This window comes from Anabrus simplex, chromosome 1 (assembly GCF_040414725.1).
Source record: "Anabrus simplex isolate iqAnaSimp1 chromosome 1, ASM4041472v1, whole genome shotgun sequence".
NCBI classification, from domain to species: Eukaryota; Metazoa; Arthropoda; class Insecta; order Orthoptera; family Tettigoniidae; genus Anabrus; species Anabrus simplex.
Genome location: NC_090265.1, coordinates 946,462,009 through 946,487,600, shown reverse-complemented (window position 1 = coordinate 946,487,600; position 25,592 = coordinate 946,462,009). Strand labels below are relative to the sequence as shown.

Below are 25,592 nucleotides of genomic sequence, written 5' to 3'. Positions count from 1 at the left end.
AAGGGTTTTACTCATAGGGTCAGTCGTGCTACAGTAGCACTTGCTGGCCCAGTAGGGAGAGCAATGGCAAACTACCTCACTCGTCATCTTGCATAGGATGCCTCATTTCGGCGCTGCTGTCGGTTTTTTGCTGTTTCCCTATAACCAGATAACCTTTCGGTGTGGCTAGGCTGTGGTAAGAACATTTTCGACTTGGGGTCAGATTAAACGTAGCTATGAACTATTAAAGAGTCTCTAATATCGCGATAGTGATACACTTGGCATTCCTGCGCAAGGGGAGAGAAACTCGCCAGAAAATTTCTCTTGCAGTTTGGTGCTCACTCGCTGATGAGAAAATACATGGACGAAGCTTACTGCTGTGGATTCTCCACGGTGCATGACCAGTGAGATTGGTTGTTGTGATGCAATCCAATCGTGCATGGCCCCAGCAGTGAAAGTTATCATACAGGAGAATGTCACATTGCAGGCTCATTTGAATAGCGTGCACTATCTTTATGCGGAGAACTAGTTGTGCTCCACATCGGTACTGACTGCTACCGACCTATTTCCATATCCTTTTCTTCTCCCTCCCTCTCTATGTGTTTCTCTCTCTCACTCTCTCTCTCTCACACACACACACACACACGCACACACACACACACACACACACACACACACACACACACACACACACATATCCCGATATGCTGGAATAGTATGCAACCTCACTTCTCGTAACATCTGCCCTAATCTTAAGCTAGGCACAGTTATTACAAATCAGTGGTATTTGAAAGTTTACTGGCACGTAAACGAATTTCTGCGGGACAAAATTCCGGTATCTCGGAGTCTCCAAAAGCCGTCCAACGTAGTTAAAAAGACCCCATAGTGCAACAGCCCCGAAGGACCTTGGTCTCCCAAGCGACCGCTGCTCAGCCCGAAGGCTTGCAGATTATGAGGTGTCGTGTGGGCAGCACGACGAATCCTCTCGGCCATTATTCTTTGCTTCCTAGACAGGGACATGTATAGCCGTTAAAAACAACAACGCATGTTCCTTGCATTTAATATTTTATCAGACTTAATTTTAATTATTATCAAAACATAGTCCGACTTCTTGGCTGAATGGTCAGCGCAGTGCTCTTCGGTCCAGAGGGCCCCGGGTTCGATTCCCGACCGGGTCGGAGATTTTAACCTTAAATGGTCAATTCCCTTGGCTCGGGGACTGGGTGTTTGTGCTGACCCCAACATCCCTGCAACTCACATACTACACATAGCACTATCCTCCACCACAATAACACGCAGTTACCTACACATGGCAGATGCTGCCCACCCTCATGGGAGGGTCTGTCTTACAAGTGCTGAACCCAGCTAGAAATAGCCACACGAAATTATTATTATTATTATTATTATTATTATTATTATTATTATTATTATTATTATTATTATTATTATTTTATTATTATTATTATTATTATTATTATTATTATTATTATTATTATTATTATTACCTCTCATTGAGATACAAATCGTCCGCCTCTGTGGTCTAGTGGTTAGCGTGATTAGCTGCCACCTTCAGAGGCCCAGATTCGATTCCCGGTTCTACCACAAAATGTGAAAAGTGGTACGAGGGCTGGAACAGGGTCCACTCAGCCTCGGGAGGTCAACTGTGTAGAGGATGGTTCGATTCCCACCTCAGCCATCCTCGAAGTGGTTTTACGTGGTTTCCCTCTTCTCCTCCAGGCAAATGCCGGGTTTATACCTAACTTAAGACCACGACCGCTTCCTTCCCTCTCAATTGTCTATCCCTTCCAATCGTCGCATTCTCTCACAAGGCCCCTGTTCAGCATAGCAGGTGAGGCCGCCTGGCGAGGTACTGGTCCTCCTTCCAGTTGTATCCCCGGCCCAAAGTCTCATGCTCCAGGACACTGCCCTTGAGGTGGTAGAGGCGGGATCCCTAGCTGAGAATGAGGGAAAAACCAACCCTGGTGGGTAAACGGATTAAGAAAGAAAGAAAAAAAAGAAAAAAGAAAGGAGATACAAACCCTATGGATACCTACTACAAATACTGAACTTAGGTTGAGTTGTTTCTGAGAAAATTGTACACCGAGCTCGATAGCTGCTTAAGTGAGGCCAGTATCCAGTATTCGGGAGATAGTAGGTTCGAACCCCACTGTCGGCAGCCCTGAAAATGGTTTTCTGTGGTTTCCCATTTTCACACCAGGCAAATGCTGGGGCTGTACCTTAATTAAGGCCACGGCCGCTTCCTTCCCACTCCTAGCCCTTTCCTGTCCCATCGTCGCCGTAAGACCTATCTGTGTCGATGCGACGTAAAACAACTAGCAAAAACAAAAAAAAAATGTACCCGGGAGGATCTTGCACAATACCATGCGCTCATTCTTGTTTTAGCAGCTGCACATGTTCTAGACGCAACTTACGGTTATCATTCCACATTTTGGCAATAAACCGGCTTCGTTTAAGAAATCCACTCCTACGACTAGCCCAACTGCTTGCTTATAGTACCTTCAACATTGATGTTAAGTGGCATGACTTTTGGACTGGGTGTGCTCCCTGAAGTGCGTGACCTTCTCGACCCCATACAGAAACCCAAGTGCTTTGAACTTCCGAGACATACTGTATGTGAAAAGTCTCAATCGCATCCGAACAGCACATAGAGATGTGCGTACAACCTACACAAGTGGGGTAAGCAGTCAAACCCAATCTGTGGTTGTGGAGCATCGTACCACATCATCGAAGAGTGCAATTTGAGAGCCTACACGGGTGATCCAAGAGACTTTTTCAGCGCTACGTAATCAAGCCTTGAGTGGATAGCTAGACGTTAGGCTGTAACATTTTGTTTTTTGTCATTCCTTTAATGTGTATTTTATTATTTGTATGTTTTATGTATTTCTGTTATGTATTATTTATTATATTTTATTATTTGTATTTATAGTAGCTTGTATATTTGTTTTTCTTCCGTGTGTAATGCCATACGCTAAATAAATAAATTAACTTATGTTACCCGTTTGGGAAATTTATTCCTCTCATCTGGTTTAATTGTGGTTTCCGGTGCTCTTCAGACTATATAGTACTGGTATCGAAAAAGAATTGGATTTAAACATTTGACAGGCCGTGTAGAACTTCAGAATTAAAAAGATTCCTTCTTGATGAATGCTGATTGGAATGAATCTGTTTTCTTCTTGGATTAGAATGATCTTCACCTCCCGCAGATGGAACACAACGATAATGAAAGATAAGGAGCATATTACATGCTTTAAAGGTCAAAACTAAACATAATCCAAGGACTACGAGAAAATGGCTGGGACTTGAATGAATCCCTGTCGATCGTTACTTCGACTTTAGGTTTCAGATTGTTATTTATTTCCATCCCTTGCCCTTACCTGAACATTCTGTTTGTGCTCTCTGAGAACATTGGTTTGTGGATGTGTGATGTAACGAATGCAAAGGGTGACCTCAATTAATGCGCGTTATTTCATCGGGCGAACTCAACAAAAGAAGACTTACAAAATAATCGTATTTTTGTTCGAGTATGACGTTTAGTGCCGGGTTGTAAGAAGACATGTTCGACTCGCTAGTATACCTGCTCAGAAAACGCTTAACTGAATTACTTCCAGTATCTACATATTTAATATTTTTAAGGACCGAATATCTCTAATAAATAAATTAGGAAGCCACAACACAAGTTCTCTCCAGTCAAATCATCTCCTACTATTAAAAAAACAACGAAAACAAAAACCAAATTTTCACCTATTCTTATTTCAGTTGTTTGGTCATGTTACCCTGCCGTGGTAATGGATTAGACCATGCAGCCAGCGACTCCATGCTGAGTATCGGGTGGCGGCCAGTAAACCCGAAACCCCTTAGGGGACCAACGGCTTTGGGCGGAGGAACCCTCAGGGAGTATGATGATTCCCCAGTGGAGGAAGTGCCACTGAAACCCATCTTGTTGGTGGGCAGTAGCTCCAACAGAATTGGCCAGAGGCCGAAGAGGACCTCGCGTGCCGAAAGGGCCCGGGATAGACAGCGACACGCGGAGCTGGAGGTACGGAACGGGTGTTTTGCTGCGATGCCGAAGGCCACGGAAAATCACGACGTTACATTTTCCAGAATAATCATCAAGCCTGCAAATTTTATCCACGCCCGCCCCGAATTTCGGGACCGTTTCGGGGCCGTTCAGTCTGGAAAATAAGTATTGTACTTGGAATGTTCGTAGTATGTTCGAAGGAGGAAAAATCCATAATACAATTCAGGAGATGAAACGCCTGGACATCAGCGTGATGGGAATCAGTGATATGGTCATCCACTTTACAGCACAAGATGTTGGAGCACACCGTGCACTACGCGGGTTTTACTTGGCGGGGGGGGGGGGGGAAAGCCCGCGCACCCTCGGCGTCGCGAACAACACAAGCTACAACGCCTCCGACATTATGTTAATTCTAAGATACAGTTGAGAGGGTTGGGAAGTACTGATACGAAGGAAGTATCGTGGCTGTTGTGCTTGATATGCCAGGCAGATTGTTTATTAGGTTGTTAATAAGGGCTAGGGATTAACCCCATATGCAGACATAGAAAAATGCCTACAGGTAAAATCTGGGAAATTATACATAGTACATGCAAGGATATGGGTTGGAAAAGCCCAGGAGTAGTATTAGTTAGGAAAATGTATCATGCAAGAGTCATTAAGAAATTCCAAGCTTGTTCAATTATTCGGGGATCATTCCTTCTAGGCACCGCTATGACTAGCGTGGGCCTTGCCGGCTATAGTTGGGGACAAATCATGACGACCTCGCCTCACACCACTACATTCCAGCGGCAGCTCTCTGTCTATTAGCGACTTATAGGATTTACTAACTCTACTGCAGCCAGAGTTGCCAAATCGGCAACTGCACTCTACATGAAGAAGGGGTAAATACTACAGAGAGTGAGGAAGAAAGTGGTTTGGCAGCCTCTCCAAAACAAACAAGGATCATTTAGAGCTCGTTAACTCAGCAGGGTGCAGGGTGTGATTGACTACTGGCTTGGCTCGCTTCCAGGAACTGAGGTCGTCATGTTTTGTCCCCAAGTATACCAAGCCTTGTCGCGAGAAATCTTAGGACCTGCTGTACAGCCTGGCCTAAATGGGGTCCCTGATGCCTAGTTTCCTATCTCGGAGAATGTAGCCACGCCCGCCGGGGCGGGGACTTACTGGGTGGTGTGAATAAAAATGAGTCCAAGCAAGTGAGCGTGTGCTCGCTGAGTGCTTGAGTGTCTCCCTGCCGATGAGCTTCCACTCCGCATTTGCGGTGAATAAAAACATAGAGCGGAAGCACAACGTACACTCGAGTGTCTGGTGCAGCCATTCAGTGTCACTGATCAAGGTCGTGCATGTGCCATGCATATAACACCTTAGACTGTGATAACACTTCGATGACTTCCGGGTAGTTCAATGCTTAACATGCCAGACGACAGTGTGGAATTCCAGTCCGCTGTTATCTTCATTTTAAAGGAACATACAATTACGATTTCAAAGTCACAGTTACCAGATAAGAAGCACAAGAACACAAGTTAAATAAATTCAGTTCAGTGTGAACTACTCGCTAAATTTAACTTAAACATTTCCGTCCAACAACTGTCTGATTGGCTGAATGGTCAATCTTTGAGGCCTTCGGTTCAGAGGGTCCCGGCTAGGTCGGGAACTTTAATCGCTTCTGATTAATTCTTCTGGCCCGGAGACTGGGTATTTGTTTGTCACAACACTTTCATCTTCATATTCGCACAACACACTATGCTACCAAACATCACAGAAACACGCAATAGTGATTACATCCCTCCATCTAGGGTTGCGTCAGGAAGAGCATCCGGCCGTAAAACAGGGCCAAATCCACATGTGCGACACAATTCGCACCCAGGACCCCACAGAGGTGGGAAAAGCGGTAGAAGGAGAAGAAGAATTTCCGCCCAGCAACTGTTGGTAAAAAATTACAAAACATGAAAACAAGACTGAAATATAAAGTAGAATTGAAGCGTACGGGAAACAAATGCATATCATTATAATAATGGGAGAAGCGGCTGATGAATCTGATGCAGGGGGAGAATAACCCTACCATCGGCCGTCTGAAAGTTAGGGAATCATAGCCTGAATATTACGACATTAATAAATTGAGGAAAATGGTAGGCCTATAACGTAAATAATAAACATTAATTATGATGAAAATAATATATTGACAATGGAATGAAATTTTAAGGAGCCAGATCTGCAGGACCGGATGAGTTGGGCGTGCGGTTAAGGGCGCGCAGCTGTGAGCTTGCATCTGGGTGATAGTGGGTTCGATCCCCACTGTTAGCAGCCTTGAAGATGGATTTCCGTGGTTTCCCATTTCACACTAGGCAAATGCTGGGGTTGTACCTTAATTAAGGCCACGGCCGCTCCCTTCCTACTCCTACGCCATTCCTATCCCATCGTCGCCATAAGACCTGTGTGTGTCGGCGTGACATAAGCAAGTTGTCATCCCTTCGACTTCCTACAGAGGCGTCATAACTCTGCAAACATCGGAGTTCCTCCAAATTCGGGAGTCATAGATAGAGTCAGGCCGTGATACATCTACACTGGTTGAATTCTTCCTTTCCATTGCAAGTGGCCTGTACATTAATGCTAGGGACGCCTTTTCTGCAAATGTAGTTGTTGTGTGTGTCCTCCGCGCCTACAAGCTCCGCAGCCCGCCGAACATGACGTTTCCAAAGACCACGAGGCAGACTGCAGTGCGCTGACGTGATCGTCTGTGACGTCAGCCAGCGCTATAAAATGAGCAACGTTTCTCGCCTCTCCAGGACTCCTACAGTGTCCAACGACCAGACTACACCGCAAGTCAGACACGGAGGTACCCTCTTAAAAATGTGTTCTGAACAGGTGGACTGATTCCTGGCCGTGAGGTTTCACCTCTGGACATTGCCTCATTCATCCTGCATCCCGTAGCCACGTCGAGCACCCTATGCAAGCATTCTGCTACTCACTCAAGTCCCCTACAGTGCTCCGACTCCCATCCTAGCATTCTGCTAGATATGAACACTAGACGCAAGATCCTTGCAAGTTATACGCCTCCTGTTAGCATTCTGCTAATACGAACAAGTTCCACTTGTTATTATACATGACCGATAGTTTTCGACTATCAAGATAATTCTCTCGTTTGAACAGACTGTCTCATCAAGACAAGATTGAATGTATATAGGAATCTCAAATTATACAAATGTAAATATCATTCAGGCCTTCAGCCTACTACCTTATATTAACATTAAACGTGTGCAACTCAACAAGCTTCAAGAAAAGTTTCGTTCTATTTCATGTACATATTGTATAAATGTGTTGAAGCAATAAACTTTTATGTTGTGCCTTGTATACCAAGTTCCTTGTATACAACAGTAGTCATTCCCATGAACATGTGGCTTCTGAATTTGTATATGAATACAGTCTACAGTTCCGACAGGATAAGGGAAGCTCAAACGTTCTTGCCACTTAGCCCGTGCTTCCTGCAACTAAGCAACATTTGTTGGAATTTTATCTAATAATCTGCTTTCATTTCTGTTCATGTCAAAACCTGCGAATATATTTTTGACACAGTTCTCCGAGATGTATTCACCAACTCCACTCTGAAACCCAGGGTCACCAACATAACGCAAGAAGATTTACATTTTTTCTTCATTTGTTAGTGCACCACATTTTGTTTCTTTGGAGTGCCCAATGAAATGCTCCGCTAACCATTCAGCATGCTCCTTGAAAATCCACAGCCTGTTTCCAGTCATCTGACCGGGTCAGGAATGGAATGAATGAAGCGGTGAGGATAAGAATCGTGCCGGCTGCCAAAGCCTGACGCACTCCTCTGGGGCAATGATTAATGACTGACAGATGAAATGTAGTGATATTGGAGAGTGTTGCTGGAATGAAAGATGACAGGAAAAACTGGAGTACCCGGAGAAAAATCTGTCCCGCCTCCGCTTTGTCCAGCACAAATCCCACATGGTGTGGCCGAGATTTGAATCACGGAACTCAAAGGTGAAAGGCCGGTGCGCTGCCATCTGAGCCACGGAGGCTCTTCAGCACGCTCCGTACTGGACCTTTATAACACTCTGTAATCAAGTTGAGATGATTCTCTGCGAAGTTTATATAATTTTCTTTTCCGATTAACCACCACCATTACCTCTGTCATGCTATTGAACTTGACACTATCATTTGAAGTCACCTACTGAGTTAGCTCAAAAAACATGAGCAGGCGCTTACCGGAAAGAGAGCCTGCTTTATCTTTATTCACCAGCAATCTGGAGCGCCCACTCTGCTACTCGAGCGACTGGAGTGTGTGCTCAAGGTCACAGGTCTGCTGCGAGTGACTGTTTCAGACAGGCGGTTTTTATTCACCTCATTGCGACTGCCTGCTCTAAATTCGCGAGTAAAGAGTGTGTGCTCATTTTTATTCACACCACCCATTGGAGGGGATGAGCAGCATGGCGCCGGGCCGCCTCCTTCCCTGCCCGCGCCTTGGCCCGATCGACGGGGCAACTGCGGTGGGAAGCCGGATTGGCCGGATGGATTCCTATACAGTTTGTCCACACGGGCGCTGCCCTAGGTACCGATCAGGCTGTGTGATGGTGGTCACCAGCACAGCGGTTTCATCGTACCAGTAGCCCACAGTCTACCTGACGGTGGCTCCACCTCATACAGTGGAAACACTGTATAAGTTGCTCATGGGACGTTCTGATCCCACCTGGTTGTTGCTTTCCGTTGGAGTCCTTTCTTGATTGCTTCTTGGGTTGACGGCCTCCCTGGGTTTATTCATGGGTGCGGGGGCAGCGTCTTCTTGGCGACGTCTGTGCTCGGCTGGCGATGAGGCCGCCTTCTGGTAGTTTTTCACTTTGCGACTTAGGGGCCGTGACGGCCTGGGTAATCCCGCAGTAGCGCTGCCTTCTTCCTCCTGGCTAGTAGTGTCGTCGGTGGGCGCTGCCTCCTTGGTGTGTTCTCTGTCCTGTAGGGCACATTCAGGTGTATGCATCTTGAATCTAGTGCTATCCGAACGCCAAGTGTCGTCCGCCACCACTTTCGTTCTGACGTCCGCTGTCCGGGGCGTCGTCCTGAATTGTGTCCCCGTGGTGGACCATTCCTGGGTGGTCCGTGTAGTTGATGGACGTTCCTGGCGGGCGAACTTAGTCGTCTGTTTCGACGTGCGGAAGCAGGGCAGTACGACCTGGGTTGCGCCGTCTCGACGTACTGGTGCGTCTCTGTCTGGTCCGGTCCTCGCAGCCGTGGCGTCCATGAGTGCAGGAGGGCAACCACGCCTCAGCCTCCCGCGGTCGTCATCGTCTCAGGTCTGCTGACAGCTGGCGTCCTGGTTCACTTCCCGTGCCAGGCGGTTCCTCAGGCTGCATGACGCTGTTTTTTATGTAACAAAGGTTCGTACGTTTGCCTGGTATTCGGACAACCTGGAGCAATATGAAATTCATGGCGTACTACTCGATGTGGGCCGGATCCTCGGGGCGGGGGGAGAAGAGGCTCAATGTCCCGGGACAGGTCGCCTTATCCTCCAAGGCGGTAGCGTTGAAGCAGCATATTCCTGATTGTGTTGTCCAAGTTTCCCCATTCCGTCAACTGCCTCTTGTCATAGTAGTACATAAACAACTCAGGGACTTCAAATCTTTCACGTTCACTGCCCAGAACATCCTCAGGACTTCTTTACCGGTGGATACCCTGTTGTCTGCAATCTTCCCGATGATAGCTATAATAGAATCCTGAAAGAGAAGTAGTACTGATAAGTACTAGACAAATTCTCTTGAAGTGAAGTGTACTTAAAAATACACACGTACTGACAATTTTTTCCTGACGTGTACTGATACGTACTAGTTCCTAGCGAGGAGATTGACTGAAAGGTGCGGCCACACAAAGCGCTACATACGAGATGAACGAAAGTCACTCAAGTAAGGAAGCGTAAGGGTACGTCCAAGATGCACGCTGGTTTTCTGAGTCAGACAGTTGGCGCCGAGTCGACATAAGTATGTCCTGTGTTTTTAAGCGGGACTGGCCATAATGCACCTGCGCGCAGGAAGCCTGCGCACTAGTAATCTGACTCAGATATTTACCGGAATGATTCGTTCATTCTGGTTTCAGACAACCTGCCGCGCAGGCTGTTGATTTTCGTGTTGAGTATGGTAATTCGCCCAGTTCTTCGTAAGCCTGTGTTCAAATTTTAACAAAATAAAACAAAACGTATCCGAACTCATTCTGAAATATTCAAAAATCTGTTTTCGTCGACAAGTAACTGTGGAAAAAGGTGTTTGTACTTCCCGTAAATATATTTTAATTCATTTATTGGATGTATATCACTTCTCATTCGTTTTAACGTGGTTGTAACATTGTCACTTAGCAGCAATAGAGCTGCAGCCTGTTCTCTTGTTAGTTCCATGCTACACTGATCAGTTGTATTTCATATCTTTTCTTTTGTGGCAGCTCTGTCTGATCTGACAACCAGCTTTCATAATGGCCACATCCCACCTGCCACTCGGAGTCAGACATTCAGCGCCGACTGTCTGACTCAGAAAACCAGCGTGCATCTTGGACGTACCCTAAGGTACGTACGCACGTCCGTCTGTTATCACAGTCAGCTCGTTCCTTACCACGCGGGTAATAATCAAGCAGCGATGCCAACCTCTGAAGACGCGAAATCTGTAACTTACGCGAGATAAAAGAAAATGGACCGTATTTTCGCCCGGAGGACCGTGCAACAGAATTTATTATGTAATCACTTTATTTTGTACCCGTAAGTACATTTTCACTGTCTTCAAAGATTATTTTGTCTACATTTTACTAGCATAAGAGCGAGTGTCCGCCTCTGTGGTGTAGTGGTTAGTGTGATTAGCTGCCACCACTAGAGGTCCGGGTTCGATTCCCGGCTCTGCCACGAAATTTGAAAAAGTGGAACGAGGGCTGGAATGGGGTCCACTCAGCGTCGGGAGGTCAACTGAGTAGAGCTGGGTTCGATTCCCACCTCAGCCATCCTCGAAGTGGTTTTCTGTGGTTTCCCACTTCTCCAGGCAAATGCTGGGATGGTACCTAACTCAAGGCCACGGCCCCTTCCTTCCCTCTTCCTTGCCTGTCCCATCCAATCTTCCCATCCCTTCACAAGGCCCCTGTTCAGCGTAGCAGGTGAGGCCGCCCGGGCGAGGTACTGGTCATTCTCTCCAGCTGTATCTCCCGACCCAAAGTCTGAAGCTCCAGGACACTGCCCTTGAGACGGTAGAGGTGGGATCCCCCGCTGAGTCCGAGGGAAAAACCGACCCTGGAGGGTAAACAGATAAAGAAGAAGAAGAGCGAGTAAAATAATAATAATAATAATAATAATAACAACTACTTTTTAAAAATAGAAAAATAAAAACTCACCCATTTTGTAATCATCAAACGTGAAGCTGTCGGTTTCATCCTCTAAAGCAGGCCTTCTGATCGCAACGTGACAGATTCCATCCTGGCTCATTCCGGTGGTATATGAAGGTGCTCAAATATGTCAACCTCAGAGCCTGGTAGTAACTACAGTATGTGGGGCGGAACAACGAACGATTACGAAAGAAAAACACACTATAATGTAACATTACATTTAAACAAATGTAATGTTCGGCTCCATTGCTAAATGGTTAGCGTGCTGGCCTTTGGTCACAGGGGTTCCGGGTTCGATTCCAGGTAAGGTCAGAAATTTTAATCATCATTGGCTAATTTCGCTGGCACGGGGGTTGGATGTATGTGTCGTCTTCGTTATAATTTCAGCATCACGACGCGCAGGTCGTCTATGGGTGTCAAATCAAAAGACCTGCACCTGGCGAGCCGAGCATGTCCTCGGACTCTCCTGGCACTAAAAGCCATACGCCATTTCATCTCGCCAAATGATATAAAATCATTATTTTTCTTTCGATTTTATTTGGGCGTTGATACACAACGTACAGGCCTTGAGAAAACTCCACAGAAAGAAACTATCCGCGAAGAAATGTGATTATTTTCGAACCATGAGCCATGCGTTGAAGGTCTTTCTGATTATGATACATGCCAGACTCTATAACGATTGTGAAGAATACATGGGCGAAACGCAATTTGGATTCTGCAAGTCTGGCGTTGCAAGTTCTGTTTCAGAAATATAAGGATGTTAGCTGTTACGTGTTTGTGTGTGTTTCATCGATCATACCGAGGCATTTGATCGCTGTCAGCACCAGAAGATGATACACTCTGTTCGATGTTTGCTTCGAGGGGATCTTTGCAGAAGCTTTGGCTGGTCTAGAAGTGGACATATGAATGAACGGGGAGTACCTGAACAACCTACGGTACCCAGACGACACGGTTCTGCTAGTCACCAACTTGAGGGATCTCCAATTATTGATGGATCGAGTGAGAATTGCGAGCGAAGCTTCTGGATTAGAACTAAATACTAATCATAAGAATGACCAAGTTCATAATGATAAGCCGCACAAAAAGTGCAGCCACGCCGAGGGCAGGAATCGAAGAAATTGAGAAAGATGGCACATTTGTCTACCTAGGAAGCATTTGCAGCGCACAGTGGGACCCCGACGCAGAAATCAGATCCCGAATAGAAATTGCCAGATCGACCTTCATTAAAATAAGACCCTTGCTGTGCTCCAAAGATCTGATCATATCGACCAAACTGCTCGTCGAGTGTTATGGCTACCCTGTTCTGTTGTATGGAGTAGAGGCGTGGACGCTAAGGTGGTTTTCACACTGCAGGCGGAGCGCGTCCCAGCCCAACCGATTCCGCCACTGAAACAAAACATTTGTAGCAGCGCGGGGCTATTAAAAGTGAAAACCGAGCGAGTTCGCATGGACGCGTGCCCAAGCCGAAAAAGATCAAAAGTTTTAAGGGTGTTTTCAGTGGCCATTTCCCCTGTGAGGGTCGAGTGCATAAACTTGCGCTGCAAGTCGTCATGCGTGTTGTTGTAATACTGCGTATATTGTGTGCATTACCTTGCTGCATTTCTAAACGTCGTGTTCTGTTTGGCTATGGTAGCACGTGTAGCCTGAAGTATGTAGTCAGATGTCTTGGTACTCATTCGGAAGTATCTCCGGAAACGTTCTTCGTCATTTCGAATATCATCAAATAACGGATGAAATTCTCCGTACTTCTCAGGATCAACATTCAAGTCGTGAACTCATAAAGTTTCCTTTTTCTACCAATTTCCCACTATGGATTTTTTACGTCACACCGACACAGATAGGTCTTATGGCGACGATGGGTTAGGAAAGGCCTAAGAGTGGGAAGGAAGCGACCGTGGCCTTAATTAAGGAACAGCCCCAGCATTTGCCTGGTGTGAAAATGGGAAACCACGGGAAACCATCTTCAGGGCTATCGACAGTGGGATTCGAATCCACTATCTCCCGGATGCAAGTTCACAGCTGCGCGCCCCTAACCGCACGGCCAACTCGCCCGGTATATGGATTGTCTAGGAGCAGTAAACTGCGGCTGGTGGTAGAGACGTACCTGCAGTATGATAGCCACGTAACGCAAGCAAATGAGAAGAGAATAGACGCGTTCGAAATGTGGATCTATAGGAGACTGCTGAGAATATCTTGGTTGGACTAGGTGACCAACGTCGTAGTCCTGCAGTGGATCGGCCATGATAAAGAACTAATGAAAATTGTGAAGAAGCGGAAACTAGAATATTTCGGACACGACAAGCCCAAGGAGGAAAAATATCAATACTCCAACTCGTCATGCAAGGCATGATCTTCTCGAAAAGAGGTCCTAGACGCCGTCTGATATCGTGGCTGAAAGATCTCCGTCAGTGGTTTGAACCGTCATGTGCCGAGTTTCTCCGAAGGTCTGTGAACAAAACTACAATAGGCCTGATGGTCGCAAACATCCGGACCGAAGAAGAAGAAGAAGAAGAAGAAGAAGAAGAAGAAGAAGAAGACGTTCATCATGCCGTCACTATTTCGGCTAGAGGTGGGTGTTCTTGAAAATGCACCGTCTCTTATGTAAACGAAGAGGAGATATTTTGAATTCGCCCTTCGCACTCGCACCTACACTGTTCAAAATATTTTCTCGGTTTTCTGCAATGCGTATTATCAAAAGGAGAGACGTGTGAATTCGATGTAGTTGACTTCCATTACTGTTCTACATGGATCATAACATTCTCGTCGTGTGTTGAATTCACCCTTTGTCTTCGCAGCTTCTCATATATGCTTTGGTTTCAGCTATATATAAACATTGTATATACAGGTGTATGTCGGCTCCGAAATAAATAATCGTAGACATGTTTACATACAAATAATCTTCAGAAAAATGACATGACATTTGCTCTTGATATTACGCTTTACCATGCAAAACAGTCTTCACGGATGCCGACAGTGGGCTTCGAGCCCACTCCCGAATGCACGCTCACAGCTGCGCGACCCAAACCATATGGCCAACTTGTTCGTTCGTTTTATAATAATGAGATTTTTGGTCACGAAGAACTGATGTTTCTGTATGTCTTTGGTACCTAAAATATGCTTGCTTTTTACGTAAGTCCCAGTGAACCTTTCCGTAATATCAACTACGCTATTATGAGGACTACACCATGCTCCCTAATGCTCATTAGTATGTGGGACTCATTATCTAAGACGTTACACCAGCCACAATATTTGAAATTGTGTTGAGATGTCTTTCTGCGTTCCCTTTTCCATCCCTGATTCATGAAACATAATTTATTGCACATACCATGCGAGACACTTGCGTTTTCTTAAAAAAACGCTAATGGGTCAGTGGTTCGTGAGTGGATTGTTTATGACCTTGTGGTAGAATGGCCGTGACACGTATCTCAAGCAGACACGTATTGGAGTGGCCAATTGGCACGCAGCCATACGGTTCACTTTTTGACCGCCTGTTTTTCATTTTAGATGATCCGATGAAGTATTTTTAGATCTCACTTCAGCGAAAGCGCTGGAGGTCGTGCAAGCAGTACTAATAATTTTTGAAGGTCTATCTCAATTTAGAGAAAAGCATCGACAAGCTATTTGTGGACCCTTTTCACGTTCTTAATGAGACTAGAATAGATTATATTTACTTCACTTGCAAGTAATTTATATTTTTGAGATATTGTGTTCTCTTTTTTTTCTTGTTTGCTTGTTGAAAAATTTAGAATTACAGGTATCGGAAGAAGGGAAGTTTTCGAAGTGGAATGACACGTCCAAGATTATATACATCGTAAATGTTACGTAGTATACCATTGCTGAGACCATCACGCAGGGAGGGCTTGCAAGACTGGATAACAGAGTATAGTTCTGAAGGTACAAGTTTATTAATGGACTATGTTAGTAAGGTAAAGTCTTTGTACATCCTGCCGTAGATATCGTTCCCCATTTGGACTTCCCGCTGCTGTGTTAAGGTCAAGAATTATGATCGTTTTTGATTTCTTTAAGACAGTTTTGTTTTGGTTATCAACACAGACATTAAACTTTCATGGGGTATAGTACAGATTATTTGCAAACAAATTGAACATATTTCATCATTTCAGCGGATTAGCATTCATAAGAGACAAAGCCAGCATAATATAAACTAGCTTCTCGTTCCCTCCTGATGTGTCCTGGTAGATGGATGCTTTCCTTCAGTTAATATTCATTGTAAAAGTATGCTAGGAACATCATAACCTCAGTTCCCTCGCTGGGTCGTGAACTCTTTCCATCATTTTACGCTCAGCCTTTTATTATTACATCTATACATTCTTCGCTAATTGGCTATTCTTTTGCCTCTAGCTTAGCAGCTTGTTTGTTGGCATCATATCCCGAAGCCAGTAACTATCGGTGCGTATTTGTGGCCATTACTCTTTAGTATTCCTCGTTAAAGGCGGATGAGCTAAAAATTAGGTTCCTTTAAACAGCAATAATCATAATCATTCCTCGTTGAAATGCAGTTTCATTTTTGGATGGTATATTGTTCTTTTTGCCTGGAATGTTATGTTTTATTCCTTATGACCGAGGATTGTAATTTCGATCTTTCGGTTGGCGTTACTCCGCAGTTCAAAATATTGAACACAAATTCGATAAACTTAATCATCATACAAGTGTTGTTCGTTGTGGAAACTCGTTTTGTTATGATCAGAAGTTACTTCATTACGTTTGTGCAGTAACACAAATGCCGATATCCTGCGAAATGCTGTGCTTTTTTCGTTCTCCATTTTGCCAAATATCCATCGGCTGAACAACTCCTACTCACCCAATAACCGAAGGCAATATTTTGAGTGTTTTATTTGCGTCTTAACATGAAAGCAATGGTAATACGTCATGTAGATTTCCGGTTTACACGTACATATTTTTTAAACAACATGACAGGAAGAAAATATGGGCTTAAGTAAGGTGACCTCCGAGTTGCCTGAGATATATCTGTGCTTTTTTTCCTCAATTTGTATTTCTTTCCTATCGTAACCACCTTCATTTTTATTTCTCTGGCTGTCTAGCCAGCCTGTCTGCATCGGATAGAATGTTCGTCTTCCGCGTGAGTGCATGTGTGTGGAGGTTTCATCCTGCCCCAAACACAAGTTTCGGGTCGTGGTGATGCGTGGCTACTGGAAGAGTAGTAGCTAGTGACCCACCTCCATATACCGGGCGAACTCAGGAGTGTAAAGCCTTACTTCGGCATGCAGGGCTGTGCTGAGGGTTGACCCATATATTTCCCTAGCTACTCGTGGGATCAAGAACGGAACCTGGACACTTTAATTTTAATTCATCTAAGGCTGTCGACCTTCAGACGGGATCTTTTAAAGGTGTTGGGAAGAAACGTAAATGTTTCAATCGAGTTGTTGACATGTGAGAGGATAACCTGCTTCGATACCTGGTAGCTTCCAGGGTCGATAAACTAAGTTTCCTTCCGGAAAGCCCCTTCTTGGTAAGCAATACTTTCGGAAAGATTGTTTGCGGCGAGGTTGATGAGATGCGGAAGCTACGTGATGGCTCTGACTCATCAAAGCTAGTACAGTCGGACAGAGCAGGAAGTTACTGGAAGCTACTATGTTCGAACCAGTGCCTGTGGAGGTTGAGAGGCACAAGTCCCTGAATTCCTGTAGAGGAGTCAGTCTTTCACACGGATTTAATACAGGCCTCTGATGGAAACCTCGTCCAGAGCCTTGCACGTCGGGGAGCTTCCGACGTTGAGCGGCTCAAGAGGCGTGTCGATGCAAATCTACACGTCACGGGTGCCTTCATCCTTATTTTTGAATCGCAGACACTGCCTGAACTTATTAAAGTATATATGTAATGCCTGACTGTCTGGCCGTATATAACAGCTACTGTGAGGTGTTATTGTCAGAGATTTGGTCTCACTTCACCGCTGTTCCAGGGCTCAGCGATATGTGGGGCATGTGGATAATGGGAACATGTTGGTGTAGAATACACACCACCATCCGTGTATGTAAACTGCACAGGCCAGCATGCCTCTCGGTCCAAGGAATGTCCTACATTCAAGGATGAAAATAAGACAGGAGATAATGACACTGGATAAACTTTCTTACCCAGATGCCGGGAGGAAATTTAAAGTCCATTGCTTCTCGGGAATTATCCTTCTCCTTCGCTGAGAAGACAGATAAAGTGAAAATTACACCTGCCAGTTTCGTAGCTTCCGCTCCAGTGAGACCATCAACAAGTCTGCATATTGTAACATACATCAAAAGCATTCAAGAACATCAAGTACAATCAGTACCGACATCATCAGTAAGAACGGTATTGCCGAAGTCGTCTGGGAAGAGTATCTCCCACACACGTTCGGCTGGGAAGTTCGCCACCACTAGGGTGGGGGTGGGAGGGGGGTAAGACTTCTCCGTCTAGGGCTGGAGAATCTTCCTCCAGAAACCCTACCGAAGCCCACGTCAAGAAAGAGGATGAGGGGAACCTTCAACACTCCCCTAAGAAAACGGAGAATAATCCTTCTCCAACCTGATCGGGGTCACATCATCCCCGATGAAGACCGGCAAACCATCTGCTGGCTTTCCTTCAAAGAATACGGAAATGGCGGCCAAGAGTGACAGGCCCCCTACGTCCACTTGCTCGATCCCTTCTTGGGGTAACCAGTTCGCCCATGAAGAAGGCCCACCGTTCCAAATCGGAGAGCTCACCATCTACGGAGTACTCAGTCACCAAGTGGCCTTCTACTGAGGAGGCAGTAGAAACAACTTCTCCGTATCGTAGGTGGATGACAACGGAAAATGGCAGGTAGCTGGCCGAAAGGACGATAAGCAGTTGTCCTAATTTCGTTGCGTTATCCATCCACATAATAACATTGTTACAGTGCAACTGCTGTAGTTATAGTTGTTGCCTAACTGAGTTACGTCAATTGATACCCGTCTCTACGGCAACCATAGTTAACCTACAGGAATCTCGTTTGAGATCTGGACACGACACAACTATAAGAGGATATAGTCTTTATTCCAAAGACCGAGTAGCGACTGGGGGCGTTTGTACTGTAGCCCGTTCCGACATCTTCAGTAAAGAAATTCCGCTACTAACTCAACTGGGTGTAGTTCGCGCTCCATTGCTGGTAGACAGAGTTGTGCAATATGTGCTTTCCACCAGACTATGATATTCACATTCATGAACTCCAGAATTTGATCGCTTAATTATCCTCTCCTTACCTCTAGCTGGGAGACGTGAATGCACGTAACTCCCTGTGGGGCTCTCCGTATTCGTGGGCTAGGGGGAGGATTCTTGAGTAATAGATCAACCAGTTTAATCTTTGTGAGTTCAGCACAGGGGAACCTACACATTTCAACAGCGCAAATGGCACATTCTCCCAACTCGATATTGCCTTGTGCAGCTGTGCAGTTGCTTCCCTGTTATGGTGACAAATACACAGTGACCTCTGTGATAGTGACCACTTCCCCGTACTTATCACGCTTCTTGAATCAAAGGCGGTACAAGCTACCGAAGGCCTTGTTACTTCGGCGGGCACCGGGCGAGTTGGCCGTGCGCGTAGAGGCGCGCGGCTGTGAGCTTGCATCCGGGAGATAGTAGGTTCGAATCCCACTATCGGCAGCCCTGAAAATGGTTTTCCGTGGTTTCCCATTTTCACACCAGGCAAATGCTGGGGCTGTACCTTAATTAAGGCCACAGCCGCTTCCTTCCAACTCCTAGGCCTTTTCTATCCCATCGTCGCCATAAGACCTATCTGTGTCGGCGCGACGTAAAGCCCCTAGCAAAAAAAAAAAACTTCGGCGGGCAAATTGGCCAGAATTTTCAAAACGCTCAGTGATGGCTGATGCATTGCTGGGGTCTGTTGACGACCACGTTTGTTCCATTACTACTGGAATTCTCATTCCTGCAGAGGAAGCAGTAACTTCCTCCTTTGGTGGTGTTCTCCGGAAACAGGTTCTACGGTGCACCGACGAAATTGCAGCAGCCATACATGATCACCGGCGGATTTTTAAGCATTATCCTCGGAATCCTACGATTGCCAACCATATACCTTTAAGCGCCTCCGTACTAAAGCCCATTTTTGATCAAGGTAGTAACAAAGCTACTTGAGTCTTCCATGACGGCATATACTCCGCCATTACAAGTGTGGACAAAACTTAGCCGCATTGTCGGAGTCCAGAACGTGACCTCATTCCCCGGAATCTCAATTAATGGAGATAGAATTAAGATTCCTTTCATCATTGCAGACCACATCGTGATACATTTCGCAGATACGTCCAACTCTCGGAGATATGACCCTGCGTTTCTGCATATTAAGCGCTACGCAGAGGCACACCTTTGTCAACAGTTAGGAATGGTAATATCATTTCATTTCATATGTCATTCATTAATAATGGCGCCAGAGGAGTGCAATAGGCTTCGGCGGCCGGCACAGTTCTTATCCTCGCCGCTAGATGGGGCTTCATTCATTCCATTCCTGACCCGGTCGAGTGACTGGAAACAGGCTGTGGATTTTCAATGGTGGTGGTTTGGCCATTAAAGAAATCTACCCAAATCTAATCTTCTGATTTAGTTTTGTCAAGACCATGTATGCATGTCAGCAGGGACCCGTATGTATTTTGTGCGGGATCCAGGACATTGTGTTAAATTCCAGGACAGTCCCACCGAAAATTGGACGGGGGTCAATCCTAATTCCAGACAATAATCATAATGTACATTTAGTTGATAACCTCTCTTTCAATTTGTGTTTCAAATTCCATATTCGTGAGAATAACTTTTGACTTGTTTTTATTTTTGAATAGTACGTATGTCTTTTAAATATTCGAGTATATTTTGGGAGTTACTTTTTGTTTGTTTGTTCCAGATGCTAACTAAGCGGTGGCGAAGATGCTGATGAGACACCCTTGTAGCTAAACCAATGGCAGAATGCGCAAGTCTCATGACATCGACAGTCACTCGACTTGCTCCACCACGAACCAGCGTAAGCGTGGTCTTGCTCGTTTCTCGCTGCGGAGACTTCTGTACTCCAGCCCTCTCGTCGCCAGGAGGATAGGTCGCGCTACTTCCGGGACATCAAAACCCAAGAACTCAGGTAACATCTTCTTTGACTTGTATTGCATTATTTTTATATGCCAAGTAGGAACGACAGCCACCATCCTTCTTATTCTACTCCTTCTTCCCCACCTTTACCTGGTTAAATAGGTTGACTTTTCTGGTCGCTCTCCTCCAGTACATCCCGTCTTGGACCCTAGCGTAATCAGCATTGGAATTTTCCAAGGCCCAAGCCCTTCTTAACTCTAGCTCTCCATGATATTTTTACCCGTTCTAGTGCTATTTTGGCCTCAAATGTCATATTCTGAACTCGGTGGTCTTCTTTCATTGTAACCAAACCATACAAGTCTGCTTTCTTTTAATTTTTCTGAGATAGATGTTACTCTGAGATTGGCCCATAACTTCATTTTGGATTTTGTGTAGCTTGGACAAGGCAAAGATGTCTGCTCGAATTCTTCTCGTGTTTTGAGGTTGACAGATCTGTTAACAGTCGCAAAGTTTGGTGGTGTTGGTGTGATTGGAAATATGGCGTCTTTCTTTGCCAGCGGGTCAACTGTTTCATTTCCAGTTATTCCTGTATGAGAGGTCCCTGTTGGAATACTATTTCCGTGTATTGTTTAATGAGAAAATCAATCATCCTCTTGCTTCTTTTTTGCAGCTATGTAGTAGCATGTCTGTCTTTTATCCAGAGGCCACAAGTGAGTAGTTCAGATCCATTAGAAATAATGTGCTCCATTTTGTAGTACTTGTGTCTATTGCTTTACTTTTGATATACCTGTAAGGTTTTCTCTTCACATACAGATTTGATTGATTGCTGAGATACTACAAACTATTTAGTTCCGTAAATGTTCGTTTCCAGTCCCCTTCTAATCCAGGTAATAGCCTCTTACATTCATTGTTTGGCTGGGTTTACAATTTATTGATTTTATAGTTAGTGGGTCTTTCGTGCAGCGGTGGGATGATTTATTCTTCGGGTTTTATACAGTCCAAGAATTCAGTTTTATAAGGATCTGTGCCACATACTAAGTTTTTTTTTTTTGCTAGGGGCTTTACGTCGCACCGACACAGTTAAGTCTTATGGCGACGATGGGATAGGAAAGGCCTAGGAGTTGGAAGGAAGCGGCCGTGGCCTTAATTAAGGTACAGCCCCAGCATTTGCCTGGTGTGAAAATGGGAAACCACGGAAAACCATCTTCAGGGCTGCCGATAGTGGGATTCGAACCTACTATCTCCCGGATGCAAGCTCACAGCCGCGCGCCTCTACGCGCACGGCCAACTCGCCCGGTCATACTAAGTTTATGGAAAATAAAGAAAAACTATTTAGACATTCATTTAGGATATTTTGTGCATCATATTGCTTATGTTTGGTAACGGAAAGGTCTGAAGATCGCTAATACGCTATTCATTTAAAAGGGCAAGACATTCGCCTTTTATTAATCACTGCTAATCTGCATTTAGGGCTGTCATCTAGGTGGAAAGTTCATCTCAATCGCTTACATAATCGTTTCTTAAATGGTTTCAAAGAAGTTGGAAATTCATAAAAAATCTCTCGTGGCAAATTATTCCCATCGCTGTAAAAAAAAAATATTTGGATCAATGTGTCCTCTTGAATTCCAACTTACCGAGCGAGTTGGCCATGCGGTTAGGAGCGCGCAGCTGTGAGCTTGCATTCGGGAGATAGTGGGTTCGAACCCCACTGTCGGCAGCCTTGAAGATGGTTTTCTGTGGTTTTCCATTTTCACACCAGGCAAATGCTGGGACTGTACCTCCATTAAGGTCACGGCTGCTTCCTTTCCCCTCCTTGCCGTTTCTTATCCGATCATCGCCATAACACCTATCTGTGTCAGTGCGACGTAAAGCCAATTTTATAATTAAAAATCCAACCCTGTCTTCATACACTGGTGGGAAAAAAGAATCCAAACACTAAGACGGGGTTTTGTGGTAGGCTTGTTTATACATCTGAAAGATGACGTTATTAACATTTTTCGCAAATCGCATTCGCGTGGCGCTAGTAGTGGCCGCATGACGTTGCACATCAGGTTTGCTTTAAATACGAGCTATACTGTGTGACAACGTTGGTTACTTGTGAGATTGTGAGTGGGTCAAGATGACGAAGAAGAGGCCAGTATTAACAGCTCACTGTGGTTGAATGAGGCCGTATAATAAGGCTACGTGAAGGTGGATTTTCCTTCCGCGCTATTGCAGAACGACTTGGCAGGAATGTCTCCACTGTGCATGCGTGCTGGCAGCAGTGGTCACGAGAAGGTACGCTCGCAAGAAGACTGCGCTCCGGACGTCCCCGTGGCATCACTGACTGACAGGGAGGACCGCAGTATTCGGCGTATGGCTGTGATGCAGTGGGCTGCATCTGCAAGAGCAATTCGAGCAGCAGTTGGTACTGCAGTGACGCAACGAACTGTACGAAATCTGTTACTTGGGCCCGGTTTCACAGTTTGAGTTTAAGCCGAAGCTTTAGTAAGCCGCGCACGCCGCTTAAGCAAGGCTTACTCTTTGGCTTAAACACTACGAGTTTCACAGTACGGGGACCATGTGCAGCTTTACTAAGCTGAACATCTCCGAAGTTGGTAATGCTTGCGCATGCGCAATGAGTCAATTCTCATCTTTGTTTACATCCGTAGCCCATGATTGATTGACTTGTAGGTTATACATCGTTTATCAGCCAAGATAATTTAGAAAAATGAACGGAAAATGTGATTCCAATAATAGTAACAAAAATAAAGTTTAAAAAAGGTCACTCGCCCTTCCTGCTGACACGTATTACCACTACAGTCTAAAATGGCCATAACTTCTGAACCATTCATGCAAATAATCTCCTGACAAGGTTATTGTAATCCTTATAAAATACTGGAGGAGGTCAAACAATTTATTTCGATGAGGAATTCGAGGATAATATCGAAATATTTATTTAATGTTAAGGAGTTATATTTTTTTTACCGCTGAGTATAGCATAAAATCGCTTCTAGAGGGAAAACGGTTGGAAATAGGTATATACCATCGCGGACTTTTTTTTGTAGAGGTTTCTATGCTCTACAATTCGTACGCTTACACTTGGGGGTCTATCGTTGATGGTTCACGCAGCGTAAGCCAAGAAAGCAAGTGACCGACCGACATTTTTGTCTCTTTTTCTGTATATCGGAACACGGAAACTGTATTATTTCACGAGCCTCGAAATATATTCAGAAATATAAGTTATTTAATGTTAATGTTATTGGTTTTACGTCCCACTAACTATGAATTTGAGCACCCACCACAGGACTGAGACAGGATCGAACCTGCCAAGTTGGGCTATAAGAGGGCCAGCGCTCTACCATCTGAACTGAATCCTTAGCTTAAACCTCAGTTTCATACAGCTTAAGCCAGTCACAGATAAGCTCGGCTTACCACTTGCACTCCCCACTGTGAAACTCGTCCAGAGTTTAAGCTCCCGCTTAAGCCCGATCCAAGCGTATACTGTGAAACCGGGCCCAAGGCCAGCTTCTAGCCAGACGCCTTGCGGCGTGTCTTCCCACGCACCCTAACTGCAGATGTGTACATCCGCCTGGTGATTCAACCTGTTGTACTGCCATTCATAAACAGCATTCCCGGGGGGTGTTTTCCAACAGGATAATGCACGCCCCCATGCCGCTGTTGTAACCCAACATGCTCTACAGAGTGTCGACATGTTGCCTAGGCCTGATCGACTCCCCGATCTGTCTCCAATTGAGCACGTATGGGACATCATTGATGGAAAACTCCAGCGCCATCCACAACTGGCATTAACTGTCCCTGTATTGACCGACCAAGTACAACAGACATGGAACTCCATCCCACAAGCTGGCATCCGGCACCTGTATGACACAATGTATGTACGTTTGTACGCCTTCATTCAACAGTCAGGCGATTCCACTGTTTATTAAAGGACCAGCATGGCACATTTGCGATGGCTTTTCTCGCGCGGATATTAACCTGTAGTCTTATACCTTTAATCAGTTAAATATGTTACCTCGACAAAATTTCCGTATTCTACATTCCTTATTTCATGGTGTTTGGATATTTTTTTTCTGTCAGTGTATCAGGTTGAGCAATAGATTTATTTGGTGAGTCAGCTGTCACCCCTTCGTTCAAGATAACATAATACGTCATATTTTCTGTCTCTTCCATAAATTTTATTTCTTCAAATATATATATATGTCACTGTCATTTATTTATCAATCTTAGCCCCAAATAATTACCAATACCTCTACAGACAGCACAGTCGTACAGGTTATTAGAATGTAATGATGCATGCCTTTATAAAACAATAATTGCTACTCTTTTTATGGCTCAGACCAGAGCAAAACGTATATCTGTGATAGTACGCAAACTGCTGAAATGTGAGTGGTGCTGAATAATGACACTCGGAGTATGACTGATGCATCTAATTGGTAGTACTACAAAGCACTTTCTATCCCTTCGAGGAAAGCAGTGGCACTCTACCTCACTCTTCATCATGCCTTGTATACCTCATTACGGCTTCAGCATCGATTTTTGTGGGCTTTTTCCAATAACCGCAAGACCTTTGATGGTGCTAAATGAAGACTCAGACAGACAGACAGACAGACAGACAGACAGACAGACAGACAGAGCATTCTGTGTGAAACTTCATTTACCAACATTTTTGAAATGAAGTAGAAAGTACTTTGTGCCGGCTAGCCTAACTTCTTGGTGAGATGGAAATCTTTGTCTTAAGGGGATGTGCCTGATCTAACCATGGTATCACCTTATGAAGCTCATAGAGAGAGGCTGTTAGCAACTTGTAAAATGATGGTAATCTACCAGAGTCATTTTGTCATCTTTGTACAGAATGGGTTCCATGTACTCCGGGTATAGTTTTAAAGAATGGGATGGAAACATAGTTATGTAATTCCAGTAGCCTAGCCAGAATTGGCCGATGGGGGTTGGTGAAGGGTATAGTTTCAAAATATTGATAGAGCAGAACGAAGGTGCTTGTGTGGTGCGCGCATGCATGACTTGTCATTATAAAGACACTGATACAATTGCATTATGTTGACATTCAAATTGCAATACAGAAGAAAATCTTACGGTACATTAAAATACAGAACAAGAACAATATTTCAAGGTCAACAGTTTTACAGCGAATGGTATGTTCAGTTCA

The 25,592-nt window shown here is 44.9% G+C and overlaps 1 protein-coding gene across 7 annotated transcripts in view; it reads left to right on the top strand.

Moving 5' to 3' along the window:
• The window catches only part of LOC136857783 (E3 ubiquitin-protein ligase RNF19B), a 649,393-nt gene that overhangs the window by 398,945 nt on the left and 224,856 nt on the right, over nucleotides 1-25,592 (top strand). For all 7 annotated transcript variants that reach the window (XM_067136692.2, XM_067136693.2, XM_068225306.1 and 4 more), the window contains one exon: nucleotides 20,250-20,477. In XM_067136692.2, the coding sequence (XP_066992793.2) occupies nucleotides 20,312-20,477 (166 nt within the window). In that variant the 5' untranslated portion in view covers nucleotides 20,250-20,311. The remainder of the gene's footprint in view (nucleotides 1-20,249; nucleotides 20,478-25,592) is intronic.